Source organism: Mauremys reevesii, linkage group 2 (genome assembly GCF_016161935.1).
Source record: "Mauremys reevesii isolate NIE-2019 linkage group 2, ASM1616193v1, whole genome shotgun sequence".
Classification (NCBI taxonomy): domain Eukaryota; kingdom Metazoa; phylum Chordata; order Testudines; family Geoemydidae; genus Mauremys; species Mauremys reevesii.
This window is the reverse complement of record NC_052624.1, coordinates 58,993,138-59,016,274: the sequence shown is the minus strand read 5'-3', so window position 1 is coordinate 59,016,274 and position 23,137 is coordinate 58,993,138. Positions and strand designations below refer to the sequence as shown.

Genomic DNA, 23,137 nt, shown 5'->3' with positions numbered 1-23,137 from the left:
TGATTCTTCTCCCTCTGAATATTTGATCCTGAGTGAACAATGATTTCATACATTTGATCTCTATTTAGTGTGTCAGGAGTAAACTCTAACTTTGGACTCTTTTGCTTTTTAATAGGCTACTGGAAGCCGACTTGGCTTGTTGACTAAGACTGCCTCTACCCTTCTGTCCGCCATCATTATTGCTTTTGTATATGACTGGCGATTAACTTTGCTTATCCTGGCCTGCATTCCTTTCATTATTGCTGCAAGTGCTATTCGACTGAGCTCTGTGGCTGGTCATGCATCAAAAGATCAAAAAGCTTTGGAAGAGGCCGGCAGAGTAAGATCTCCAATATAAACTAAATGGGTATAATGTTATATCGTTTTAAGGACAACATTGTCAGTGATGTATCAGAGGGGTAGCCGTGTTAGTCTGGATCTGTAAAAGCAGCAAAGAATCCTGTGGCACCTTATAGACTAACAGACGTTTTGGAGCACAACGAAGTGGGTATTCACCCACGAAAGCTCATGCTCCAAAACGCCCATTGTCAGTGATGATTGTGTACAGAAATTACTCTGAAAATATATTAAATAAAACATTGATAAAGAGAGACATTCTATTATAGTGGGATGCTAGCTCCTCTAGTTAAGGTTGAGGATGACTTTTCTTTTTGCTTTAAAATCCACACAGTTACTCATATTGCCTTGAAATTCAACGGCAAAACAATTATGTTAACGCAAAGCTAAGGTTGCTTGGTGGCAGGTCATCCCCTTGGTGAACCTTGAGTTGAGCAAAACTCAAAGTTCTGAACATCAGGAATTCCCCCATGCTTTCAATAATTCCCCAGTGCTCCCTGTTAACACACATACCTTTACTCTGCCAACCCCACAGTTGCTGAAATGTTCAAGCGCTTCACTTTCTTCTCCAGTCCATTCACTGTCGCCCACAGGATTCCCTCTAACACTATGAAAGGACAAGAATGGGTAGGGGAAGGTTGACCATGCTAGCTTCCCTCTAGCCTCTTTCAGCTATGCCTCACTGTGCATGTACTCTCAGTGGCCCTTGTCACTATAAAAATTCAGAAGGTTCCAGATTGTGGTGTACACTTACCAAATCCCCAGACAGAATATCAGACGTACAATGTGAGAACCACTTTACAGCCTTTTATAGCTCCAATGTCCTGATGGTACATCTGAGCTGGGAGGTGATTCCCAGGTCTCATAGACATACCCATGCTAGCTCTGCTTGAGCTAGTGCACTAAAAAGAGCAGTGTAGCCAGGATGGTGACTTGGGCGAGCCTCACAAGTAGTGTGTGCCCAGGGGCTCTGAGTGGGTTTGTACTCATGCAGCTAGCTCAAGCCACTGCTCATGTACCCACTGTGCAAAGTTAGGGTGGCATGTATGCGAGCTGGGACTCGCACCTCCCAGCTTAAGGGTAGGGCTACTGTTACATATAGGATACCATCTCAACCTACACTTTCCTTTAGCCATCCTGAAAGCATTAGAATCCTTTCAAATTCCACCTCACAGCTGGCAATATCCTTTGTAATTAAAGCCCCGTGCCCTGTTACTGACATAAGCTACACAATTCCACATAGAACTCAGACGTACTTCATCCTGCACACCTGCACCTCCTGCCTTTCCACACACACACATAGATCTCCTCATATCTCAGTCACAGCTCTGTCACACATAGCCAAGTCATCCAGAGATCTCGCTAACACACCTACCAAGCAGAGCTAACTACATCCTCCGCTCTTCAGTACAGCTGCATCTGCCACTGAGCACACTCACTTTGCCTGGAGTGTGCATAGATAATAAATGCTTAGATTGCTCATATGGCAGCTCGCTACTGAAAATACCCCATGCCCTGCTAATGATATAAGGTACGCAATTCTGCACTGTTCTAATGCATACAGGATCCTGGAGGTACATACCTAGCTCCTCCCTTTGTTCAGACATCAGAGGGTGGCAAACACCGAGTTCCTCCTGTCCTAAGCTCTGCTCTGCTCTCTCACATACCTCAGAGTGATTCACATATCCTTTCAAATTCCAGCTCACAGCTGGCAATATTGTTCGTTATTAAAGCCCTGTGCCCTGTTACTGACATAAATGAGACATACTTCATCCTGCACACATGCACCTCCTGCCTTTCCACACACACACATAGATCTCCTCATATCTCAGTCACAGCTCTGTCACACATAGCCAAGTCATCCAGAGATCTCGCTAACACACCTACCAAGCAGAGCCAACTACTTCCTCCGCTCTTCAGTACAGCTCCATCTGCCACTGAGCACACTCACTTTGCCTGGAGTGTGCATAGATAATAAATGCATAGATTGCTCATAGGGCAGCTCGCTACTGAAAATACCCTTTCTAATATGGCCTCTGTGCCCTGCTAATGATATAAGGGACACAATTCTGCACTGTACTGATGCACACAGGATCCTGGAGGTACATACCTAGCTCCTCCCTTTGTTCAGACATCGGAGGGTGGCAAACACAGAGTTCCTCCTGTCCTAAGCTCTGCCATGGAATTTCCAAGGTTTTTTTTTAAACAGAAAACCTCTGGTGGTGTTAGGAGGTAGTGGCCATATAGGCAGTTGTACATATAGTGTTCCACAATTAGCATACTGAGCCAGCTGCACCCCCTGACACACACATTCATCAGCTGTGCCTCACCAGGCCTCCTTCAGCAAACCTCCCCCGCCATACCTCTGACCCATTCACTGCATTCCCCCGTCCCCACTACCATACAGAGGCCTCCCTGTTGCGAGCAGGGAACACGTCTCCCTGAAGTTTTCACTCCCTGTGTTCTAACTTTTCTATTGCTGTCACTTCCTCCCTCCTCTGATCTGACTCCCATGCAGTGCCTGGGGTGAAGGACAGCTGTGTTCCAGTGGCATAGTGTTCCTGGTCGTGTTTCAGAATGGCTAGAGGGTGGAGTTTGTAGCAGGCTGGTGGGAGAAATCCCAGATAGGGTTCGTGTTCCAAAACAGTGACAATTTTATGTTTGAGAGAAAAATCCTCTGACCCCTTTCCGATAGATGTACCCCATCTCCAAGAACAGTGAGGTGTCAGAGCTTGTAATGGTTTCTGGTCAGGCACGAACCCTCCAATTTCCCCATGAATGTGCATCCAGTAGCTTTCCTGTAGTGTTGGGGTGCCCTGACAGAGCTGGGAGGGGCAACGGGTCACGTGCATTGGTAGAACTAGGGTATAGGAAGGTTGGGGTACACTGGAAGGGCTGGGGCTGCAGGAAAGTTGGGGTGCATGAGGGGTTGGGGTGCAAAGACAGCTGTGGGATGCAGAGGGTTAGGATGCCAAGACCAAGCTGGGGGTTGGGGTACAGGAAGGTTGAGGTGCAGGATGACTTGTTTATTGGCAGAGAGGGCAGAGCGGGTTGCGGTGCAGGGCTGGGGTGCACTGGCAGAGCTGGGGGGTCATGTGCCTCCATCACTTGAACCTCTTACCTCCCCTACCACCTATTCCTATTTACCCCAATCCCCCTTCCCAGCAGGGTTGCCAATTTTGGTTGAACCTATTCCTGGAGGTTTCATCACATGACACAATCTTTAAAGATTAATCTTTAATTCCTGAAAAACAACGAGGAGTCCGGTGGCTTTGTGGATACAGACTAACATGGCTACTCCTCTGATACTTTAATTCCTGGAAACTCCAGGACAGCCCTTGGCAACCCTCATTCCCAGAAAGTTTACACATCCAATTTTCCAGCAAATGCTTTGATTGTATTTCTCCCAAAATGAAATCACCTCCTATGACTCTCACATTGTAGCAATCTCCAGCCACTCAGTTCAAAATTCCTTTTGACTTGTGTGTGTGTGTGTGTGTGTGAGTTAATTGAAGGGTGAGTTCACAGCCATCCAGTGGTTTGTGATTCATCTTCCAGTCCTTAGTATCTACCTATGAACTCTAGCTCTACAGTTTTAGCTCTAAGTTTTTGTTTTTGTTTTTTTTTAAACACCCACCATCTAGAACCTTTTTTTTTAATGGCTGTTTTAGGGCTTATATCTCCAGAACGTCTGGCTCAACAGATGTCAAGTTTGGGTCCCTAACCCTACCCTGCCATCTCCTCAGGTGCACCACTATAAACTGGTGAACCTTATGGAGGTGCAAGATACGTGTAGTGATCCAAATTTGGGGTCATTTGACCAAGGGGTTCATGAGATGCCATTTCCCACCAAATAATCAGCTTTTCTAAAGGTTTGTTCTAGTAATGGTTTTTGCCCACATCTAGAGATCAGACCATGGGTCTGATCCTGGCACAAGGGTCTCACTCACTTGAGGGTTACCCCCAGAGAATACATGACATCCACTGGCCCTTTCGGGAAGCAAGATTCAGAGCATTATTAACAAGAGAGTTGGCCATCCACTTAGGCTCTTGAGTAAAGGTCAAGCACTCCACAAGTTACATTGAGCACGTATGTAAAGCGAACCCCAAAGGATTTGCAGGTAGAATATGGTCAAAGCGGCTGGATAGACTGAAGGGATGCACAGTGTTTGTTCCTGAACTCCCCCAGCTAGTGACAGTTCACAGCCCCCCTTTGCTGAAAGCCTGGGAAAGCTTGGCTGGCATGTTGCTAAAATCTGTTACTATCAGGCTTTTATTTTGGAGGGTAGTGTAATGTCATTAAGGCCTTGGCTACACTTGAGAGTTACAGTGCTGGTGGTGGCTTTACAGCGCTGTAATTCATTCCCCGTCCACACTGGCAAGGCACATACAGCGCTGTATCTCCCTGGCTACAGCGCTGTGTGTACTCCACCTCGACGAGAGGAATAAAGAGAACAGCACTGCTGCTGCAGCGCTGGAGTGCCAGTGTAAACAGTGATTAATCTTACTACGCTGTAACTGACCTCCAGAACCTTCCCATAATGCTTTTAAGTAAAGATAATATTCTGTGTTTTGTTGTGATGCCTCTGTTTGTTTTGTTGTGAACTCAGGGCTCCCGGAGCTGCTTATCTAAAAAACAAACACAGCTACTGTTTGCTCGAGCAGAGGCAGGCCGGGGGATCCGTTTGGAACATCCACAGCTAGTGTTTGCTTGAGGAGAGAAGCAGCACGGCGGGCGGGAGGGCGGGGGGGTCCGTTTCGGAGCAGCTGCTTATCTGGTCTGTGAGGGAAAAAAACAAAGAAGGCTATTTGCATTTAGTGAATGAGAGAGGGGTGGGGGAAGGGGTCGGAACTTGCAAGGCAGGGATCTGACACAGTGTCAGCTCCAAAAATCCACTCTCTCTCTCTCTCTCTCTCCCCCACACTCCTTGTCCCCCTCTTTTGAAAAGCACATTGCAGCCACTTGAATGCTGGGTTAACTGCCCATAATGCACTGCTCCCAACACTGCTGCAAATGCTGCAAATGTGGCCACGACAGTGCACTGGTAGCTGTCAGTGTGGCCACACTGCAGCGCTTTCCCTACATAGCTGTACGAAGACAGCTTTAACTCCCAGCGCTGTACAGCTGCAAGTGTAGCCATACTCCAAAGTATTGTTGTTTAAAAAAAATAGGCGTGCAAATGCTTGCTAGCAAGAGAGGAGCATTTTAGGGGATGGAGGAGTTAGGGGAACAGGGTGAGAGGGGTTTGGGGCTGCACAGAGAAGAGGGGGGATTATGGGGAGGGAGATAAATGGGGATGGGTGGTAGAGGAGGTTGGGTTTGGGGAATGGATACTGGGAAGCAGACATGGGGGTTTATTGCAGGGGGTCTGGGGGTAATGGGGGCAACTCCACATTGTCCCCTTCTGGCCCTTTTGTGTGTGTGCTTGAATCTGGGGGACCCCCTAACTCTCTAGGGGAGTCTTAGCCCCTCTCCCCACCACCTGTATGTGAGGTGGAATTTGGGGGGGGGGGCGCTTGCCTCTCTGGGGGTGTCTGAGCCCTGCACCTGACCCCCCTCTGTTTGCCAGGCTCTGAAGCTGCCTTCCCCAGCCGTGGGGATCTATCTGCCTTCCATGTCCCCTCTCCTGTGAGCCAGGGTCTGCAGTAGGCATTGCTTTCTGGGGACATCTAAGCCCCACTCCCTACCTCCTCACATGAACTGGAATCTGGGATGCTTTGTCCCTCTAAGGGAGTCTGGCCCCCTCTCTCTGCCTCTCCCCATGTGAGCTTGGATCAGGGAAGTGCGGGTCCTCTGAGTGGGAAGCTTAGAACAGGCATGCTCAGAGCATGGCCCAAGAACACACTGATGAGAGAGGGGTGAGGAGCCGAGAATGGGCATGTCAGAAACTCTACAGTCCTGGGGAGGGGGAATGGGAAAACCCACTGGCATGAATGGAGCAGTTCATATGTCTCAGAGCTAGGTGACCAGGTGTCTCAATTTTATAGAGACTGTCCTGATATTCGGGGCTTTGTCTTATATAGGAGCCGATTACTCCCCACCCCTGTCCTGATTTTTCACACTTGCTGTCTGGTCACCCTCCTCAGAGCTAGATTCTGGCTGGATTCAGGCTGGGTGTTCACTTTCAGCTGAGAACATCTCATTGAGATGAATGGGCCACTTCACAGCTCTCTGCGACTATTATGATGCTGATGGATGTGTGGAGATCCTCTGCTCCATTGGACTTCTAATTGTATACAGCATTATAACTGAGCACCAGCTCTGCTCCGGCTAAGGTGGGGAAGCCCTTCCTGTTTAAAGGATGACTACTAAGCATGCTAAAATCTGTGTGTTTACACAGATTGTCTTGAAATTTGCTATGTGTCATGAAAGCATAGGGTAGAGCGAGTGATCCAAAGATAGGGTCATTTGAGTGTGGGGGGTAGGGACTGGGGCAGTGTGAGGGGAGAGGATGGGGAATGTGAGGGGTGACAGAGGAAGCTGAGGATTTGGGGGTGGGCTGTCAGCACTGAATTCTCCCCTTCTGTGTGTGTGCTTGGATCTTGGGGAGACCTGCTCCTCCATGTGAGCTGGGATCTAGGGACCCTGCTCTTCTTGGAGTGTCTGAGCCTCTCACCTTGCCCCCCAATGAAGCCAGGATCGGGGGGAGGGCTAAAGATCATGCAAATTTAAACATTTGAAATCCAGAAAATGAAAAGTTAAGATACACATCACCCCTGTGGCAGTGCTGGCCAAAGCGTGTGGGGGAAGGGCCTGGTTTGGAGGAGGGTTGGACTGGGTGGGCCTTGCACATGGCTGGGGAAGCCTGGCAGAAGCAGGAGCAGGAGTCCCCACTGGGGGTCAGGGGCAGCTCTAGCAATTTCGCCGCCCCAAGCACGGTGGCACGCTGCAGGGGGCGCTCTGCCGGTCGCCGGTCCCGCGGCTCCGGTGGACCTCCCGCAGGCGTGCCTGCGGATGCTCCACTGAAGCCGCGGGATCAGCGGACCCTCCGCAGACGTGCCTGCGGGAAGTCCACCGGAGCTGCCTGCCGCGCGACTGGCAGAGTGCCCCCCGCGGCATGCCGCCCCAAGCAGGCGCTTGGCGTGCTGGGCCTGGAGCCACCCCTGCTGGGGGTGGGTAGTAGGAGTGTGGGGCTCACCCAGCTCAATGTGCCGCTCAGGCTGCATAACCAAGGTAGCATGCAGCCCTCCAGTGAGCTGCTGCCTGGGATATGGGTACTCAGAGCAAGGAGCAACTTCTTACCTTTTAATGCCTTCTATAGTGCCAGCTAATGCTGCTGTACAACAAAATGTACAGGTGGGGGAGGAGTACTTAGGAATCACATAGCAACCATGTTGGCATAGTAGAAAACCACTGTGTGACCATAGGCAAATAATTTAATAGTTGTGCCTCAGTTTCCCTGAGAATGATTCTTAATCTCCTTTTTTTAAAAGAAAAACACTTGGAGAGCGAAAGATGAAAAGTGCTACAGATGTGCTAACTACATAGTGGTGGGAGTAGACTCAAATATAAAAGAATACTTCATATCCGTCTTGTCTCCCGCATTAGATTTCAACGGAAGCAGTTGAAAATATAAGAACTGTGGCTTCATTAAGTAGTGAAGATGCATTCTATGAGAGATATAATGCAAGTTTGAATGGTCCATACAGGTAGGATTTGCTCTCAAATCATTCTGTTTTTTAAAAGCAATCAATACATATTTTCTTAATTTAAAACAACACAAGATTTAGTCGTATTACATTCATTTGCAGACTGAAAATATTAAACACATACATGATTTGAAAAGATTTTGGCAGAGTAAAATGTATTTACTCAGTTTCTTTAAAATATGTTCTTAGATGCTATTGTGAGTGATGTAATATTTGTGTGAGAGAGAGAATGCAATGACCTGGTATAAAGTTTTTATTAACATGAATATGGGATGTTTACTTCTTCACAAGTACTGCAGCAGAATGAGTTTCATAAGTCAAGTGGCAAAGACTTTATACTACATAACGTCACCGTGTATTATGATTTGTACTACAAGTAAGGACTTGCCGGTCTTGAAATAAGGTGCATTTCTTTTTCCCCTTTGGCCTTTTCAGTCACACTCTACAAGCTAACCACTGCAGGGGCTAATTTCTAATATCCAAATATGTCCGACATTTTCCTAGTCTCCATTTTATTTAAATGAAATGATCTATCATCCATTTTGTTTCTTTCCCCTTAAGTATGTTTTAAGTAAAAGCAGGGATTGAAAAATGATAGTCCGCTGCCAATGACAGTTTTATGATTCGATATTCGATAAACCATCATCAGTATGAGAAAAAAAATCTATATTTCATTGGAGAAATGGGATTTCCAGCTTTAGCCCTTGTCTCTAGTCCTGGCAGGTCATTGTATCACAATATTATGATTTACAGTCAAACTATTTTGGGAAACATTTTTAAAATATATGGGCACTAGAGATGAGTGAAAATCTGAAGTTCTGTCCTGTGAGAAATTCTAATATTTCAAATTCTGTTTTGCTCTGAAGTGGGACAAAATGTGAAAATATATCAAATTTTTTACAGAAAAATTTTTTTTAGAAAAATTTCAATGTAGAAATGGCAAATCATTCCATTTTTGCATTTTTTTCCTCCAAACAAAATATTTTTATATTCCCAACTAATTGAAATATTTAATTTTTCTTTTGTTTAACTGATCTGAAACATTTTTGTTTCTATGTAGTTCAACATCAAACTGCATTTCCCTGTTTTGGAACATTGCCTTTCTTATGGGCTGAGCTCCCTGGTTGGACTACATCTCCCATGATGCAGTGTGGTCTCCCCTCTGAGTGGCATAATGCATTATCAGAGTCACATGGCTATGGGTGAAAAGCAGAAATATTTCAATTCAGGTCAAACCAACCCAGAATAAAATATTTTGTTACTTTTTTCCCAATGGAAAATTTCAAATGTGCAGAAATTGCATTTTCTGTTGAAAAATCATTTTGTCAGAACTAGTACCAGTTTCTTTGTCACAGCAAGGTCTGCACATAATTAAGGTGATCCAATTTTACCATCCCACACAACAACATTAGTCAGCATTTAAAAGTCACCACTATACAGTGTCCAAAAATTCAAGCATTCAAAGATCATAAGAGATTTATCGAAATTATCAGTTTGCTTTGTGTCAGATTTCTTTGGCCATCCATAAACCTTTATTCTGGAAACCAGCAATCAAGTGTTAAAATGTTTTGACTATTAAAGGTAATTTTATCATAAGGTCCTATCCAACAAACAGCTAGTTGGGATGAAGGGATCTCATTTGCCAGAAGTTCTCTCCAGAGGCACCTTCATGGAGGCCCTAGCATGCAGCTTCATTATTTATTATTTGAGTGAGTGAGGTATAGAGTTTGCCACCCCTAATCCAAAGGTCTGACCTTCTCCCAGTCAGTCTCTGCTTGTGGCATTTTATGACAATTTTTTCCTTTAACATAAATCTTTTCTTTTATCAGGGACTCTCTAACAAAAGCCCCACTATATGGACTTACCTATGGAATTGCCCAATGTGCAACCTACTTTCTTGAGGCAGCAATCTTCAGATTCGGGGGATGGCTCATTGCTAATTGTTATGCAAACTTTGAAAATGTATTTATGTGAGTACACATCAGTCCAAAGGCAGTGATTTCAACACATGGTTATTGTGTATAGTCTAGTTACTGAGGCAATAGTGCAAGAGGTCCAGCAGTTTAGAATCTGTTCAGGAGTTCAATTCAGGCAGAAGGGTTATTTCTGGGAGAGGAAGCTTGAAAGAGGTGTTTTGGCATGTAAAGAGCCTGGCTCAGTTTATTTAATATGGAGAAACTTTTGCTGCTGACACTTCATTGCAGACAACGGGCTTTGTGAAATGTTTCTGCGTGGAGAAATTACATACCATTAGTCACTCATAAAAATATTGGTAGTTGTAAACTTCTGTTTCTAATCCTTTGTGTGTAATTTTTCAAAGCCATAAAGTTCTAAAAATGTCACAATTCTCAGATTTATAAATAGTGTTAAGTCTGTTTGCTTTAAATAAGGAAAACAATATTTGTAATTTATGAACAATAATAAAAAAGTCTCTCTTTAGATGATCTGAAAGATGTTTTGTGTTTGGTTTTCAGAGCCTTTTTTTCAGTTCTATATGGTGTTATAAATGTTGGCCTGTCCACTTCTTTGGCACCAGATTTTGGCAAAGCTAAAGTTTCTGCCCAACGAATCTTTCAGCTTTTGGATTGGAAACCCTTAATTGACAGCTATAGTGAAGAGGGTACAAAACTGGTAAGGCCATTTAGAAAGTTCTTGAAACTAACAAACCTGGTGGTACTGTATTGTCCTTAATTGTATTAATCTTGTTAAATTGCCTTTTGCAATGTCACAGAAGACAGGACCAGACAGGTAGGGTAAAATTTAACAGCAATATCTAAATAATTTTATATTTGCCCAGTGCCATTTAATACCTTTTTGCTTGAGAAATTAACAGAATGCCTTTAAGTGCGGTTCTGTTCTGAAAAATGACTGGAAGAATGACATTGCATTCACCTGTTCTGTCTGTTGGGTGTATTCTGAGGCCTTGTCTACACTACTGGGGTAAGTCGACCTAAGTTACTCTACTCCAGCTACGTGAATATTGTAACTGGGTTCGATGTAGCTTAGGTCGACTTACCACAGTGTCTTCACTGTGCTGTGCTGACAGGAGATGCTCTCCCATCGACTTACCTTACTCTTCTCATTCCGGTGGAGTACCAGAGTCGATCAGAGAGCACTCTGCTATCGACACCTGCTGAATCAATTGCAGCAGTGTCGATTTCCCTGATAGTGAAGACAAGCCCACAGTTAAACTGCTTTCTTTAGCAATACAAATATGTTTTCACTGCTTTTTACTCTTGTAAACTATGCAGTTGTGGCGGAGAGTGAGTTAGATTCTATTCCTTCTTGTGCACCATCAGCAGACTTGTTTGCTAAGTTCCAGTCAGTTACATCTGTGTAACAGAGAGTCAAGGTGGGTGAGTTAATATCTTTCATTGGTCCAAATTCTGTTGGTAAGAGAGACAAGCTGTCGAGCTTACACAGAGCTCTTCTTCAGTTCTGTATAAGTTCAAAAGCTTCTCTCTCTCACCAACAGAAGTTGGTCCAATAAAAGATATTACTTCAGTCACGTTGACTCTCTAATATCCTGGGACCAACGTGGCTGTAACAACACTGCACACAACATTTGTGTAACCTCATTCAAGTCAAAGAGGTTGCACAAGTATTAATGAGGACGTAATTTGGCCTGCAGAACCTTTTTTTCCTGGTGATTATACGTGAGATGGAAAGAACCCAGCTTGTCTCTCAAAGTCCAGTATTGACAGTTAGAAACTCATCTTTGTATTTGTAAACTGAACACATTTCATATTATGTCTCAGTGCTTTCCATAAATGCTTTTGCAAGCAGAGCCAGCCTTTTAGAAACTTGAAATTGCTTTTGGATAGTGGTCTCGGTTCAGAAAAAGACTCAGGCACATACTGTAAGTATGCCAGTAACTCATAGTCACAACTTTAAGTCACACATGTGCTTGACTACTTTCCTGAATCAGCTCCACATGCCCAGACTGGTAATGCTCCTGGGGAAATATCTTCTTGTGGAGAAAGATGTTAATTGAAAGTGAAACCACTCTGGGCCAAATCCTGATGCCAGTGAAGCAGCTGCCTTTGATTTCAATGAAGCTAAGATTTGGCTCAAAGAGTTTAAACCTTGAAAGTTCTCTAGGTGCTGTAAGAGCCCATTGTACTGACAGTGCTGGTATTGTGGTCCTGGAGCTGTCCCATCCCCCCAGGAATCAGAGGCGGTTCCCACAGTGTCTCGTAACATCTCCTTCAATCACCCTTGTCTTCAAGTCTTCTTCCTTGCTACCTCTTATACACGGAGCTCCCTTCCTACATAAAAGAGCCAATCAGCTACCCTTTCCCTATTCAAACCTACACTTAAAACATAGTTGTCCTTGAAAACTATGAATAATCCACCAAAGTAAAAATGTTTATCCCAATCTGAGATCTGATGTTCACCTTGTACTATATCCATCCTGTGTACTATGTGTTGAAATTACACTATTTAGAGAGTGAACTCCCAGGGGCAGGAACTATGTTTTCCACACACAATGATAGTGTCTGGATTATATGCAAGGATGACATCAAAGAGAGGTATTAGGGTTGTTTACTTATCTAAAGTAATTATAGTGATTGCAAACCAGGCTGAAAAGGTATGATATAAATGAGAGAGAGATGCAGAAAAGAACCACTCAAGAAGGAGGTCCTCTACACAGAAGATACCAATCCAATGTCACTGCATACTTAAGCAATAATAAACTGACAAAAATGCTCTGGGTTTGATAATACTATACCATTTCCAACTGACTGGTCAACGCCTTTGTTTAAATGACCATACTGAGTTGTATTTGATGCTTCTGTACAAGATAGACCGGTCTTCTGTCATACATTTATATTTTCTACTGTTTCCAGAGTCAGTTTGATGGCAACATTGAATTCAGGGACATCCATTTTGTATACCCTACAAGACCAGAAGCTCAAGTTTTGCAAGGACTCAGCATGAAGGTTAATAAAGGACAGACCCTAGCCTTGGTGGGGAGCAGTGGTTGTGGCAAAAGCACATCCATTCAGCTGCTGGAGAGATTTTATGACCCTATGGCAGGACAAGTGGTAAGAAGAGATTTGTAAAGCTGTTAACGCTTAGAGCTTATAGAACTGTTCTTCAAAGTATTTTACAAACATTAAATCATCTGCACAACACCCCTTTGAGGTGGATGAGTGTTGTTACAGGTCCGGGTACTGCAGAGAAGACTTGGGACTTGCTTAAGGTAGAGCCAGGAGTAGAACTTTGGATCTTCTGACTCCCCGTCCAGGCTTTAGATCACTAGATGGCATCTCTTTGTTGATTGACTTGATATATTGGAGGGGGCATTAGAATATATTTCCCATAATGTAACCTTTGTCACTAGTCCTGTAGTCATGTTAACATGACACAATCTGAGGTCTAATTCATCACTTGATGAGACTTTTGATGCAAGTCCTATTAATGATGATGGGAGCTCCAAGAAGAATAGCCTAGAGATGGTGAATCAAAGGATGTTTGAATAAATGCCCAAAGATGTGGATTCTTATTGGAGCTCTTCAACCGTCTAGGTCTAAGAAGCTCAGGAACGGACTTTCTCAGTAAAGATGGAAATTCTGTGGGCACATCTCATTATAGATTGGCAATTCCATATCTATTACAGAAGCTAGCAGAGCAGACGTCCACAAAAAATACTTATCTGAGCTTCTTTTGAATTTTCAGAGTTTTGGTTCAGTTCAATTTTGGATGAAAGATCTGATCATCTATTATTTGATCAGAAGTGGTTCGCTGACCACTTTACTTTTACTGTAACTCTAACACAGGTCAGAGGATTTTTACAGATTCGTGTTTCACATTTACATTGTATGCAATACTCCTCCTCAAGTGTTCTGCAGGGAATGATTTTTCCCTTTTTCTGTTTCTAGTTTGCAGATGGGTTCGATACCAAGTCTTTGCATTTGCAATGGTTAAGATCCAAATTAGGTATTGTGTCCCAGGAGCCTATTTTGTTTGACTGCAGCATTGCTGAAAATATCCAGTACGGAGACAACAGTAGGGTTGTCAGTCAGGAGGAAGTTGAAGAGGCAGCTAAAGCAGCAAATATTCACACCTTCATAGAAAATCTCCCAGAGGTAAATGAAAGTGTCTTTCCATTCTCAGTGTGGGGTAAATATTCACTGTGACCTATTTAAACAACTTCCATTAATGCAAAACAATATGCTTTTTGTGTTTTTTTTAAAGTTTATTTTCTTGTGGATACAATTCTCAGAGGAAAATAGGAAGCTGATGTTTAAAAATGTAACTTGCAATATGTATTAACACAGACACAGTCATAATTAGCTAATTCAAATGCAAAATCTGAGCTCCAGTTTTCTTGTTCTCCTCTACTACAATAATGTTATATAACAACTATAAAGGAGACATTCAATTCTAATCCTTTATTTTCATTTCCTCATAAACTTTGCCAGTTCTTTCTCCTTTTTTGGCTGAAACTTTCTCTAGTTTTAGTCTTACCCGAAAGGTAAAATGTTTCAAGTACATTTTACCTTTCATGTTCTTCTTTGAGTGATTGCTCATATCAATTCCAGTTAGGTGTGTATGTGCGCCACATGCACGGAAGTCGGAAACTTTTTCCCTAGCAGCTACCCATCGGGCCAGCTGGGGAGCCCCCTGGAGTGGCACCAATATGGCGTTCTATATAAGACCCTGCCAGCCCGACCCCCCTTCAGTTCCTTCTTACCTCCCGTGATGGTTGGTGGAACAGTGGCCTCTTGGTTTCTCAAGTGCTCCACTAATTTCTAGCTTATCACAATCGTTGTTAGTTAATTGTTAATAGTTAGTGTTAAGTGTTTTTGTCTGTAGTGTTAAGTGTAGTTCAGTCATTGAGGGCAGTTTAGCACTCATAACTGCCCTGCGGGGCCCTGGGGCATGCCGTCCCAGGGTTTCAAGCCTTGCAAGTCTTGCAATAAGTCCATGCCTATTGGCGATCCCCACAACTCCTGCCTTAGGTGTCTGGGGGAGGGCTATCAGGCTGACAAGTGTAGAATCTGTAAGGCTTTCACGCCACAGACAAGAAAAGAGAGGGAAATTCGACTCAAGCAACGCCTCATGGAGTCTGCATTGCGGCTCTCTCAAGACGTGGGCCCAAGCGCCTCGGTGCGCAGTGCTCCCCCAGAACTGTCGATTCTGGCACCACAGAAGATCCCGTGCCCACCTCGGGACCAACGATCTCCTGGGCCCCAGAAGCACCCACCTCGGCACCATTCCCATTCCCCGGTTGCCGGAAGAAGCAAGCGCTGGGAGGACCCATCGTTAGGGTTGAAGCAGTTGTTCCGGCCCCAACCGAGCAACACGCCAGCCCAGCACAGGGTACCGTTCAAGTGGAGATTACATTGCCTTCCACTCTGGATACCTTCGAGGCCACTAGAGGGCTCATCGAAGTGACAGCCCCTGTACCTCTGGTCCCAGCACCGGCCCCAGCCTGAATTCTGGTACCATCCAAGGGCAAGCCAGCAATGTTTGGACTGTTAGCCCCTAGACCAGCATCGTTCCGAGTCCCGGCACCACCCCAGGTACCGGTCTTACTCACGGCACCGGTCCCCCAGCGGCACCGTTCTCCAACACGGCACCGCTCTTCCTCGCGGCACTGATTTTCATCACGATCAGCCTCACAGCACCGATTACCGCATGACCCTCAGCTACCAAGGGACTCAGTGCCCTCTTTACTCCACTCACGCACCACCCCTCCTTGGCCGTCACGGTCCTAATCCCCCTCCGGCAGGTCAGGGAGAGCTTCAGGGGCTTCGGACATTCCCAGGTTAGGCCCGCAAAGCCTTGGACAAGACCCCCCCATTGCCCAATTGACAGCCTCAGTGACAATTCTGGACCCCCTGGGCATATCATCAGGCCCAAGGTGCCCCCCTGGGGGCCTATCCGTTGTCACGCTTGGACACCCATCCTCCAGAGGCAACCCTCAGCCACCCTCCCCCGGACCTGGACCAACCCGTGGAGTCAGCATCCATGGTAGGGGCTACCCCAGGGGCCCAAGAGGAGATACCTGCATCTGACCAAGAGGCTGCTTCCGCCCCGGCTCTCCCGGTGGAGTCGTCTTCATCCTTTCCTGATGAGGCCACGGCTGGCACGTCCATGTCTGGTCCACCTCCAATGGACATTAGGATCATCCAAGAATTGCTTCGGTGCGTGGCCCTTAATATGAACCTCCAAGTTGAGGAGGTTGTGGAGGAGGAGGACCCTATGGTGGACATTTTAGGCCCCAAAAGACCTTCCAGGGTGGCCCTCCCCATGAACAAGACTATTCAAAGTAATGCCAAGTCTCTCTGGCAAACCCCTGCCTCTATCCCTCCCACAGCCAAGGGGGAAATACTTTGTTCCCAGCAGGGGCTACGAGTAATTTTTCACTCACCCCGTCCCATGCTCGCTTGTTTTGGATGCGGTAAACGCCAGAAAAAGACAGGGCCAGCAAGGACCTGTTCCCAAATCAAAGGACGCTAAACACCTGGACCTTTTCAGGACAAAGGTTTATTTTACTGGGGGTCTCTCGCTTAGGATCGCTAACCAATTGGCGATCCTCAGTAGATACAACTTTAACTCTTGGTCTTCGGTCCTTAAATTCCAAGATCTTCTCCCAGCGGAGGCCCGTACAGAACTCGAGGCCATTGCTGAGGAAGATAAATTGGTGGTCCGGACCTCCCTCCAGGGTTCCCTCGATGCTGCGGAAGCAGCTGCGTGCACTTTGGCTTCTAGCATTGCCATGCGACGGAATGCCTGGCTGCAATCCTCAGGTCTCCTGCCGGAGGTCCAAAGCACCATCCAAGATCTCCCCTTTGATGGTCAGGGCTTGTTTGCGGAGCAAACTGATTCCTGCTTGCATACCTTAAAGGATATGAGAAACACTATGAAATCTTTAGGTATGCATACCCCGGCTAACCAACGAAAGCCATTTAAACATCAGACTACCCAGCAGCACGCCTTCCCGCCTAGACCGAGGCAGGACTTTTCTCGTCGGAGAAACAGATACTCCCAACATAGACCATCTCACCCCCCTCTGGACAGGGTCAAGGACAGTCTAAGCCAACCACGGGCCCTAAGTGCCCATTTTGAAGGTGCGCCTGAGGACGGACTACCAGCTCTCATCCTGGACAATTACCTGTTCCTGAACCATCTATCCCATTTCTACCATGCCTGGTCCCATATTATCTTGAACCGTTGGGTCCTCTGCACGGTGCATACGGGATATTCTATCCATTTCTGTTCCATCCCACCCTCCCACCCTTCTTCCCCGTCCCTATTCAGGGATCCTTTTCACAAGCAACTCCTCATCCAGGAAGTACAATCCCTCCTTGCTCTAGGGGCAGTGGAGGAAGTGCCTCAGGAGCTATGGGGCAAGGGTTTCTACTCCCGTTATTTCCTTGTCTCCAAGGAAAAAGGAGGCCTATGGCCCATTCTGGACCTCAGGGAGCTCAACAAGCACATCGTCAACCTGAAGTTCCATATGGTCTCCTTAGCCACTATCATTCCCTCTCTGGATCCGGGAGACTGGTATGTCACCCTTGATATGAAAGACGTTTACTTTCACATTTAGATTATTCAGTCTCACAGACATTTCCTCTGCTTCGTGGTGAACAACATTCACTATCAGTTCACGGCTCTTCCGTTCGGCCTGTGCACAGCCCCTCATGTCTTTATCAAGTGCATGGTGGTCGTGGCAGCCTTCCTTCGCCGTCACCACATGCACGTCTTCCCATACCTCGAGACTGGCTTATACAGGGTCAGTCTCATCAACATGTCCAGTATCAGGTACAATTGGCCACGGACATGTTCACTCGCCTGGGTATCATGATGAACATCAGCAAATCTTTCCTCTCCCCTACTCAAACAATAGAGTTTATAGGTGCGGTCCTGGACACAAATCAGGCAAGGGCTTTCCTTCAGGAGGCACAGCGCTTGGCTATGGCAAGCATAATTACCAGCCTCTGCAAATTTCCCACCACCACAGCAAGACAGTGCCTCAGGTTGCTGGGTCACATGGCATCCTGTACCTACGTGGTACAACACGCCAGGCTGAGGCTCAGGCCTCTACAAATGTGGTTGGCATCCGCCTGTCAACCAGGATGCAACAGCCTGGAAATGGTCCTCATGGTCCCGATGCACACACTCGACTCCCTCTGATGGTGCCTGGATCCTCAGATGGTGTATGCTGGGGTCCTATTCCACCCCCCTCAACCTACCTTGACCCTGGTCACAGATGTGTCTGTCCTGGAAAGGGGGGCCCACCTTGGGAGCCTGACAATGCAGGGCTTATGGCACGAAACCTAGCTGTCATTGCACATTAATATCAAAGAGCTCAGGGCAATTCGCCTTGCGTGCCAAGACTTCCTTCCTCACTTACAAGGGCGCTGTGTAGCGGTCCTAACGGACAACACCACGGCCATGTTCTACCTGAACAAGCAAGGTGGATCCCGGTAATTGCCGCTCTGCCAAGAAGCCCTCCTTCTGTGGGACTTCTGCTTAGCCCACTCCTTCACCCTTCAGGCCTCGTACCTGCCGGGTGTCCAGAACATACTGGCTGACAGCTTAAGCAGGCGTTTTCTCACACACGAGTGGTCGATATGGCCGGACATCATTCACTCCGTTTTCCGCACCTGGGGGTTTCCCCGAGTTGACTTGTTCGCTTCACGGACCAACAGGAAGTGCCCAACCTTCTGCCCCTTTCGAGGTCACAGCCCAGGCTCGATAGTGTATGCCTTCCAGATCATGTGGTGGAGCCAGTTGCTTTAAGCCTTCCCACCATTCCCGCTCGTTCACAAGGTGCTCCTCAAAGTCTGCCGGGACAGGGTGGATGTCATACTGGTAGCCCCCGCCTGGCCGTGCCAGTGTTGGTTACTCGATCCTGCTGGACTTGTCAGTTCGAGCTCCCATACGCCTTCCTCTCAACCCCGACCTCATCTCCCAGAACCACCGTCATCTCCTGCACCCGAACCTTCTGTCGCTCCACCTCATGGCCTCGAGGATCCGTGGCTGAACCCGGACGAACGCGCCTGTTCGAACTCAGTGAGTCCGGTGCTCCTCGAAAGCCACAAGCTGTCGACTAGACTTACCTACGAGGCTAAGTGGAAGAGGTTTTCCAGCTGGTGTGCTCAGAGACAGGTGCTTCCGCTCCAGGCTTTGATCCCTTGCATTTTGGACTACCTGATGTTCTTAAAGGACCAGCACCTAGCTTTTGGATCTCTTAAGGTTCACCTCGCAGCCATCTCTGCGTTCCACCCAGGCGCGGCAGGGCGCTCTGTGTTTACACACCCCATCATGCAACGTTTCCTCAAACACCTGGAAAAAATTCATCCTTCAGTGAAGCCAACTGTGCCTGCATGGTACCTGAACTTGGTCCTCTCCTACCTTATGGGCCCTCCTTTCGAGCCGCTGGCCACCTGTTCACTTCTCTATCTCTCCTGGAAAGTCACCTTCCTAGTGGCCATCACTTCCGCACGTCGGGTGTCCGAACTACGGGCTCTCACCTGTGATCCGTCCCATACCATATTTCATAAAGATAAGGTTCAACTAAGGCCTCACCCGATCTTTCTGCCAAAAGTGGTGTCCTGCTTCCATGTAAGCCAGGATATCTTATACCCCAAACCGCATGCTGATCTTTGGGAACAGCATCTCCATTCCCTGGATGTTAGAAGGGCACTCTATAGACCGAACAAAGCCCTTCCGTAAAACAACCCAGTTATTTGTTGCCATCGTGGAGAGGATGAAAGGCACTCTGGTTTCCTCTCAACGAATTTCTTCTTGGATCACCGTCTGTATCCGTGCTTGCTACAACGTGTCCCTCCACCTGCTGTCACGGCTCACTCCACGAGGACTCAGGTGTTATCAGCCGCTATCCTGGCTCACATTCCGCTCCAGGAAATCTGCAGAGCCGCCACGTGGGCCTCCATTCACACCTTCACGTCTCACTATGCCATCGTTCAGCACTCTTGGGACGATGCAGCCTTTGGCAGAACGAGCCTCCAATCTGCGGTTCCTTGACTCCGACCCCACCTCTGAGTTAAGGCTTGGGAGTCACCTAACTGGAATTGATATGAGCAACACACCTTGAAGAACAACAGTTACAGAAAGGTAAGTAACCGTTTTTTTGCCGTGGACTTAGTTCTCAAAGTGGAGAAAGACCTTGGAAAAACCCAAAGAAATTGGGGTTCCTGGAGAGGTGCTTGGAATTGAAAATGACAATTGAAAATTAAAGAAAAACAATATTTTTTTCATTACCACCTAGTTTTTTGAAAATGTACTTAGAAAAAGTTGTGGATGTGTAAGAAATAAAGGATCGCCTCCTGAGTGTGGGTCTCAAGGGCCTTGAAATTATAAAAGTCTCTTGAGATCTATATGTTTAAGTACAGGTGTCTTTGACTAGACACATCAGTGGTTGCACCACTTGGGAGTTAATCTTTTTCTAATGCTGAAATGAATTTTCATTACAGAGCAGTTATCAATATGTGTAGCTATACAAATGCATTTTGATTCAAACAGTTAATAAAATCTTATAACATCTTATTTTTTATTAAAAACAATTACAATTTCTTTCATGGTGGAAATGCTTAATATAGTACATTATCTGCTTAAAAATATAACTTTCTGTTTCTCACTTTCCTTCACAATGAATATTTACTTATACAGAAGTATAATACCCGCGTGGGTGACAAAGGAGCGCAACTTTCTGGAGGTCAGAAACAAAGAATAGCAATTGCTCGTGCTCTAGTTCGTAAGCCAGCAGTTCTGCTTCTGGATGAAGCCACATCTGCTCTTGACACGGAAAGTGAAAAGGTTAGTAATATGCTTTCTACCATTTGTAATACACACAAAATTACGGGGCTCGAACGCTTCACTGCAAGAACACAGGCAGTCCATGTACAATACAATTTTGAAAGTTCCACAGAACAACCCTTAGCTCCCTCTCTGTCTACGGCCTGCTTTTGCAAGGTGTAGAGTGTCTTCAACTCCTGGTGTCTAAATTGGGAGGTGATGGTAGTCAGCAACACTTGGGGCTGGAGACAAAGTGGGATTTTCAGAACTCCTCAGTTTTGGCCTGCCTCAGTTCCTTCAAAGTCCGTTATGAAGTCAATGGGACTTTTTTAATGGGTTCACAGTTAGGCCAATGCTGAGCAATTTTGAAAATCCCATTCACAATTAGCAACTTTGAGTTTGAGACAGGTGTCTTCCAACAGTAGACTGTGATCTACTAGAGGAGGCCTTGTAAGGCAAGTCACCAGCTCCTTCCTCTTCCCTTCAGCCAGCAGCACTAGCAGCAAAGTGGGTCTCTTTCTGCACTATTTTCCTGCTCTGTCTGGGGAAACAGGTGTTGCTACAGAAACCGAGAGTAGAACTCCTGGCTGTCAGGACAGAATGGAACAATGAAGAAGCCTTTGTCCACTTCCCAGTCCTTTGATCCACCTGCATTCAGAGGGTAAGAGATGACATGCAGGAGCATCTGGCTTGGAAAAAAGGCTTCAGCAACACCTCCTACCTCTCAGGAGATGTTGTGCAGCGAAGAGAGAGTAATTAAGCTATCCCCTGCTGCTCAGCTGGCTGAGCTTCCTCACTGCATCCACCATATCCAGGAGAGGGGGCAGACTCCATAGGGACAAATAAACTGTTCATTTGGATGGGGATGCAGTAGAAGTGAAAAATGCCACCATTCAAACCACCATCCAGTTGTGAGCCAGATGTCAGGATCCTGAATTTTGGATTTTTATGGACAACAAGAAGTGTCTGGCATTGCTGGTACTATCAATGAACGTGCAAGTGTTATTCATGTCTATGTATTTGGCTGGTCTGCTTTCTCCAAATTGTGCATGTCTAACTGACAAACACCTGGACAAGGGCATATGGCGGAGAGGACAGAGGTTGTTAGTTTCTCTAAATTTGGTGTGTAGTTGGAAACAGACAGCATGCAATGTCAAATATAACACACACATTTGATAAGCAGCCACTATCACAGACAAATCATTACACCTCTGCAAATTAGTTGTGTTGGTCCAAACTACATCCTTATGGACCTCGTTCTGCTAGTCTTTGTTCATGAGAGTAGTCTCAGTGACTTCAGTGGAATTACTCACACAAATAAAGGTTGTAATATCAGGCCCCTGTGTTTGAGGCCTCCTTCATGCATGGGAAGTTCTGACTCCTAAACCCCAGTGAGGAACACCCAAGTGATAATGTGAACTATAAAGGCAAAGGGGTTACCTATGAAAGGGAAGATTCTCCAAGTAATAACAAGTTTTTCACTGCATCTGTCTGCAGATTGTCCAGAAAGCCTTGGACGATGCCAGGAAGGGTCGAACCTGCATTGTTATTGCTCACCGCTTGACGACCGTCCAGAACGCTGATGTCATAGCAATGATTCATAATGGAAAAGTAGTGGAACAAGGGACTCACAGCCAGCTGCTGGCAAAGGAAGGACATTACTATGCACTTGTAAATGCACAAGTTTCTCATTAACATTAATGTTAAAAGTAATCTATTTATATAAATACTCACACAACCCACAGCTAAATAACATTAATGAGGTGCATCCTTACTGAGATGTCTCCAGGTTTAAAACACATAGTAAAAAACAGAGCAGAGACATTTATTTCTTCGTTGTCTCACAGCTTTAGAGTTACTTAGTCCTATTGGTAAAATCCTTTGGGGCGTGTTGGTTAATTTTAAATTGCTTTTATATTAATGATTACAAGCTTTTCATGGAAATATATATTGACAAAATAGATCACAAACTGTTTGTTTATAAAGTATTGTTAAAACCTGTATTATTGACCTAACAGAACTTACTGGTTCATTGGAAACCATTAAGGCTATTTCCAAAAGATTTAAAAATAATTATTATTGGCCCAATGACCATGATGGCTCCTTTTGGAGCTGATTAATGTCAGCCATGTAAATAGCTATTTAACAAACAACTGTGTGTGTGGGTTTTTACCATAGATAGATTTAGACCTTTTTTTCAGCTTTTTCATTGGAGTTTTAGAAATGTTGATCGATCCATGTAAAGTCATAGTGGTTTACACAGCTCTGTTATAATATTTTATTATCAGAATGTTTTTCCCTTAATATAGTCAACTATTATGCTTAAACAACAGTTGAGGAACATATCTCATCTACTTATTAAGAGAGAGAGAGA

The 23,137-nt window shown here is 45.7% G+C and overlaps 1 protein-coding gene across 1 annotated transcript in view; it reads left to right on the top strand.

Moving 5' to 3' along the window:
* The window catches only part of LOC120398545 (ATP-dependent translocase ABCB1-like), a 63,641-nt gene that overhangs the window by 39,459 nt on the left and 1,045 nt on the right, over window positions 1–23,137 (top strand). Inside the window, exons 23-30 of the mRNA XM_039526056.1 lie at window positions 116–319; window positions 7,886–7,986; window positions 9,816–9,956; window positions 10,461–10,617; window positions 12,837–13,034; window positions 13,872–14,078; window positions 20,638–20,784; window positions 22,261–22,434. Of these exons, the coding sequence (XP_039381990.1) occupies window positions 116–319; window positions 7,886–7,986; window positions 9,816–9,956; window positions 10,461–10,617; window positions 12,837–13,034; window positions 13,872–14,078; window positions 20,638–20,784; window positions 22,261–22,434 (1,329 nt within the window). The remainder of the gene's footprint in view (window positions 1–115; window positions 320–7,885; window positions 7,987–9,815; window positions 9,957–10,460; window positions 10,618–12,836; window positions 13,035–13,871; window positions 14,079–20,637; window positions 20,785–22,260; window positions 22,435–23,137) is intronic.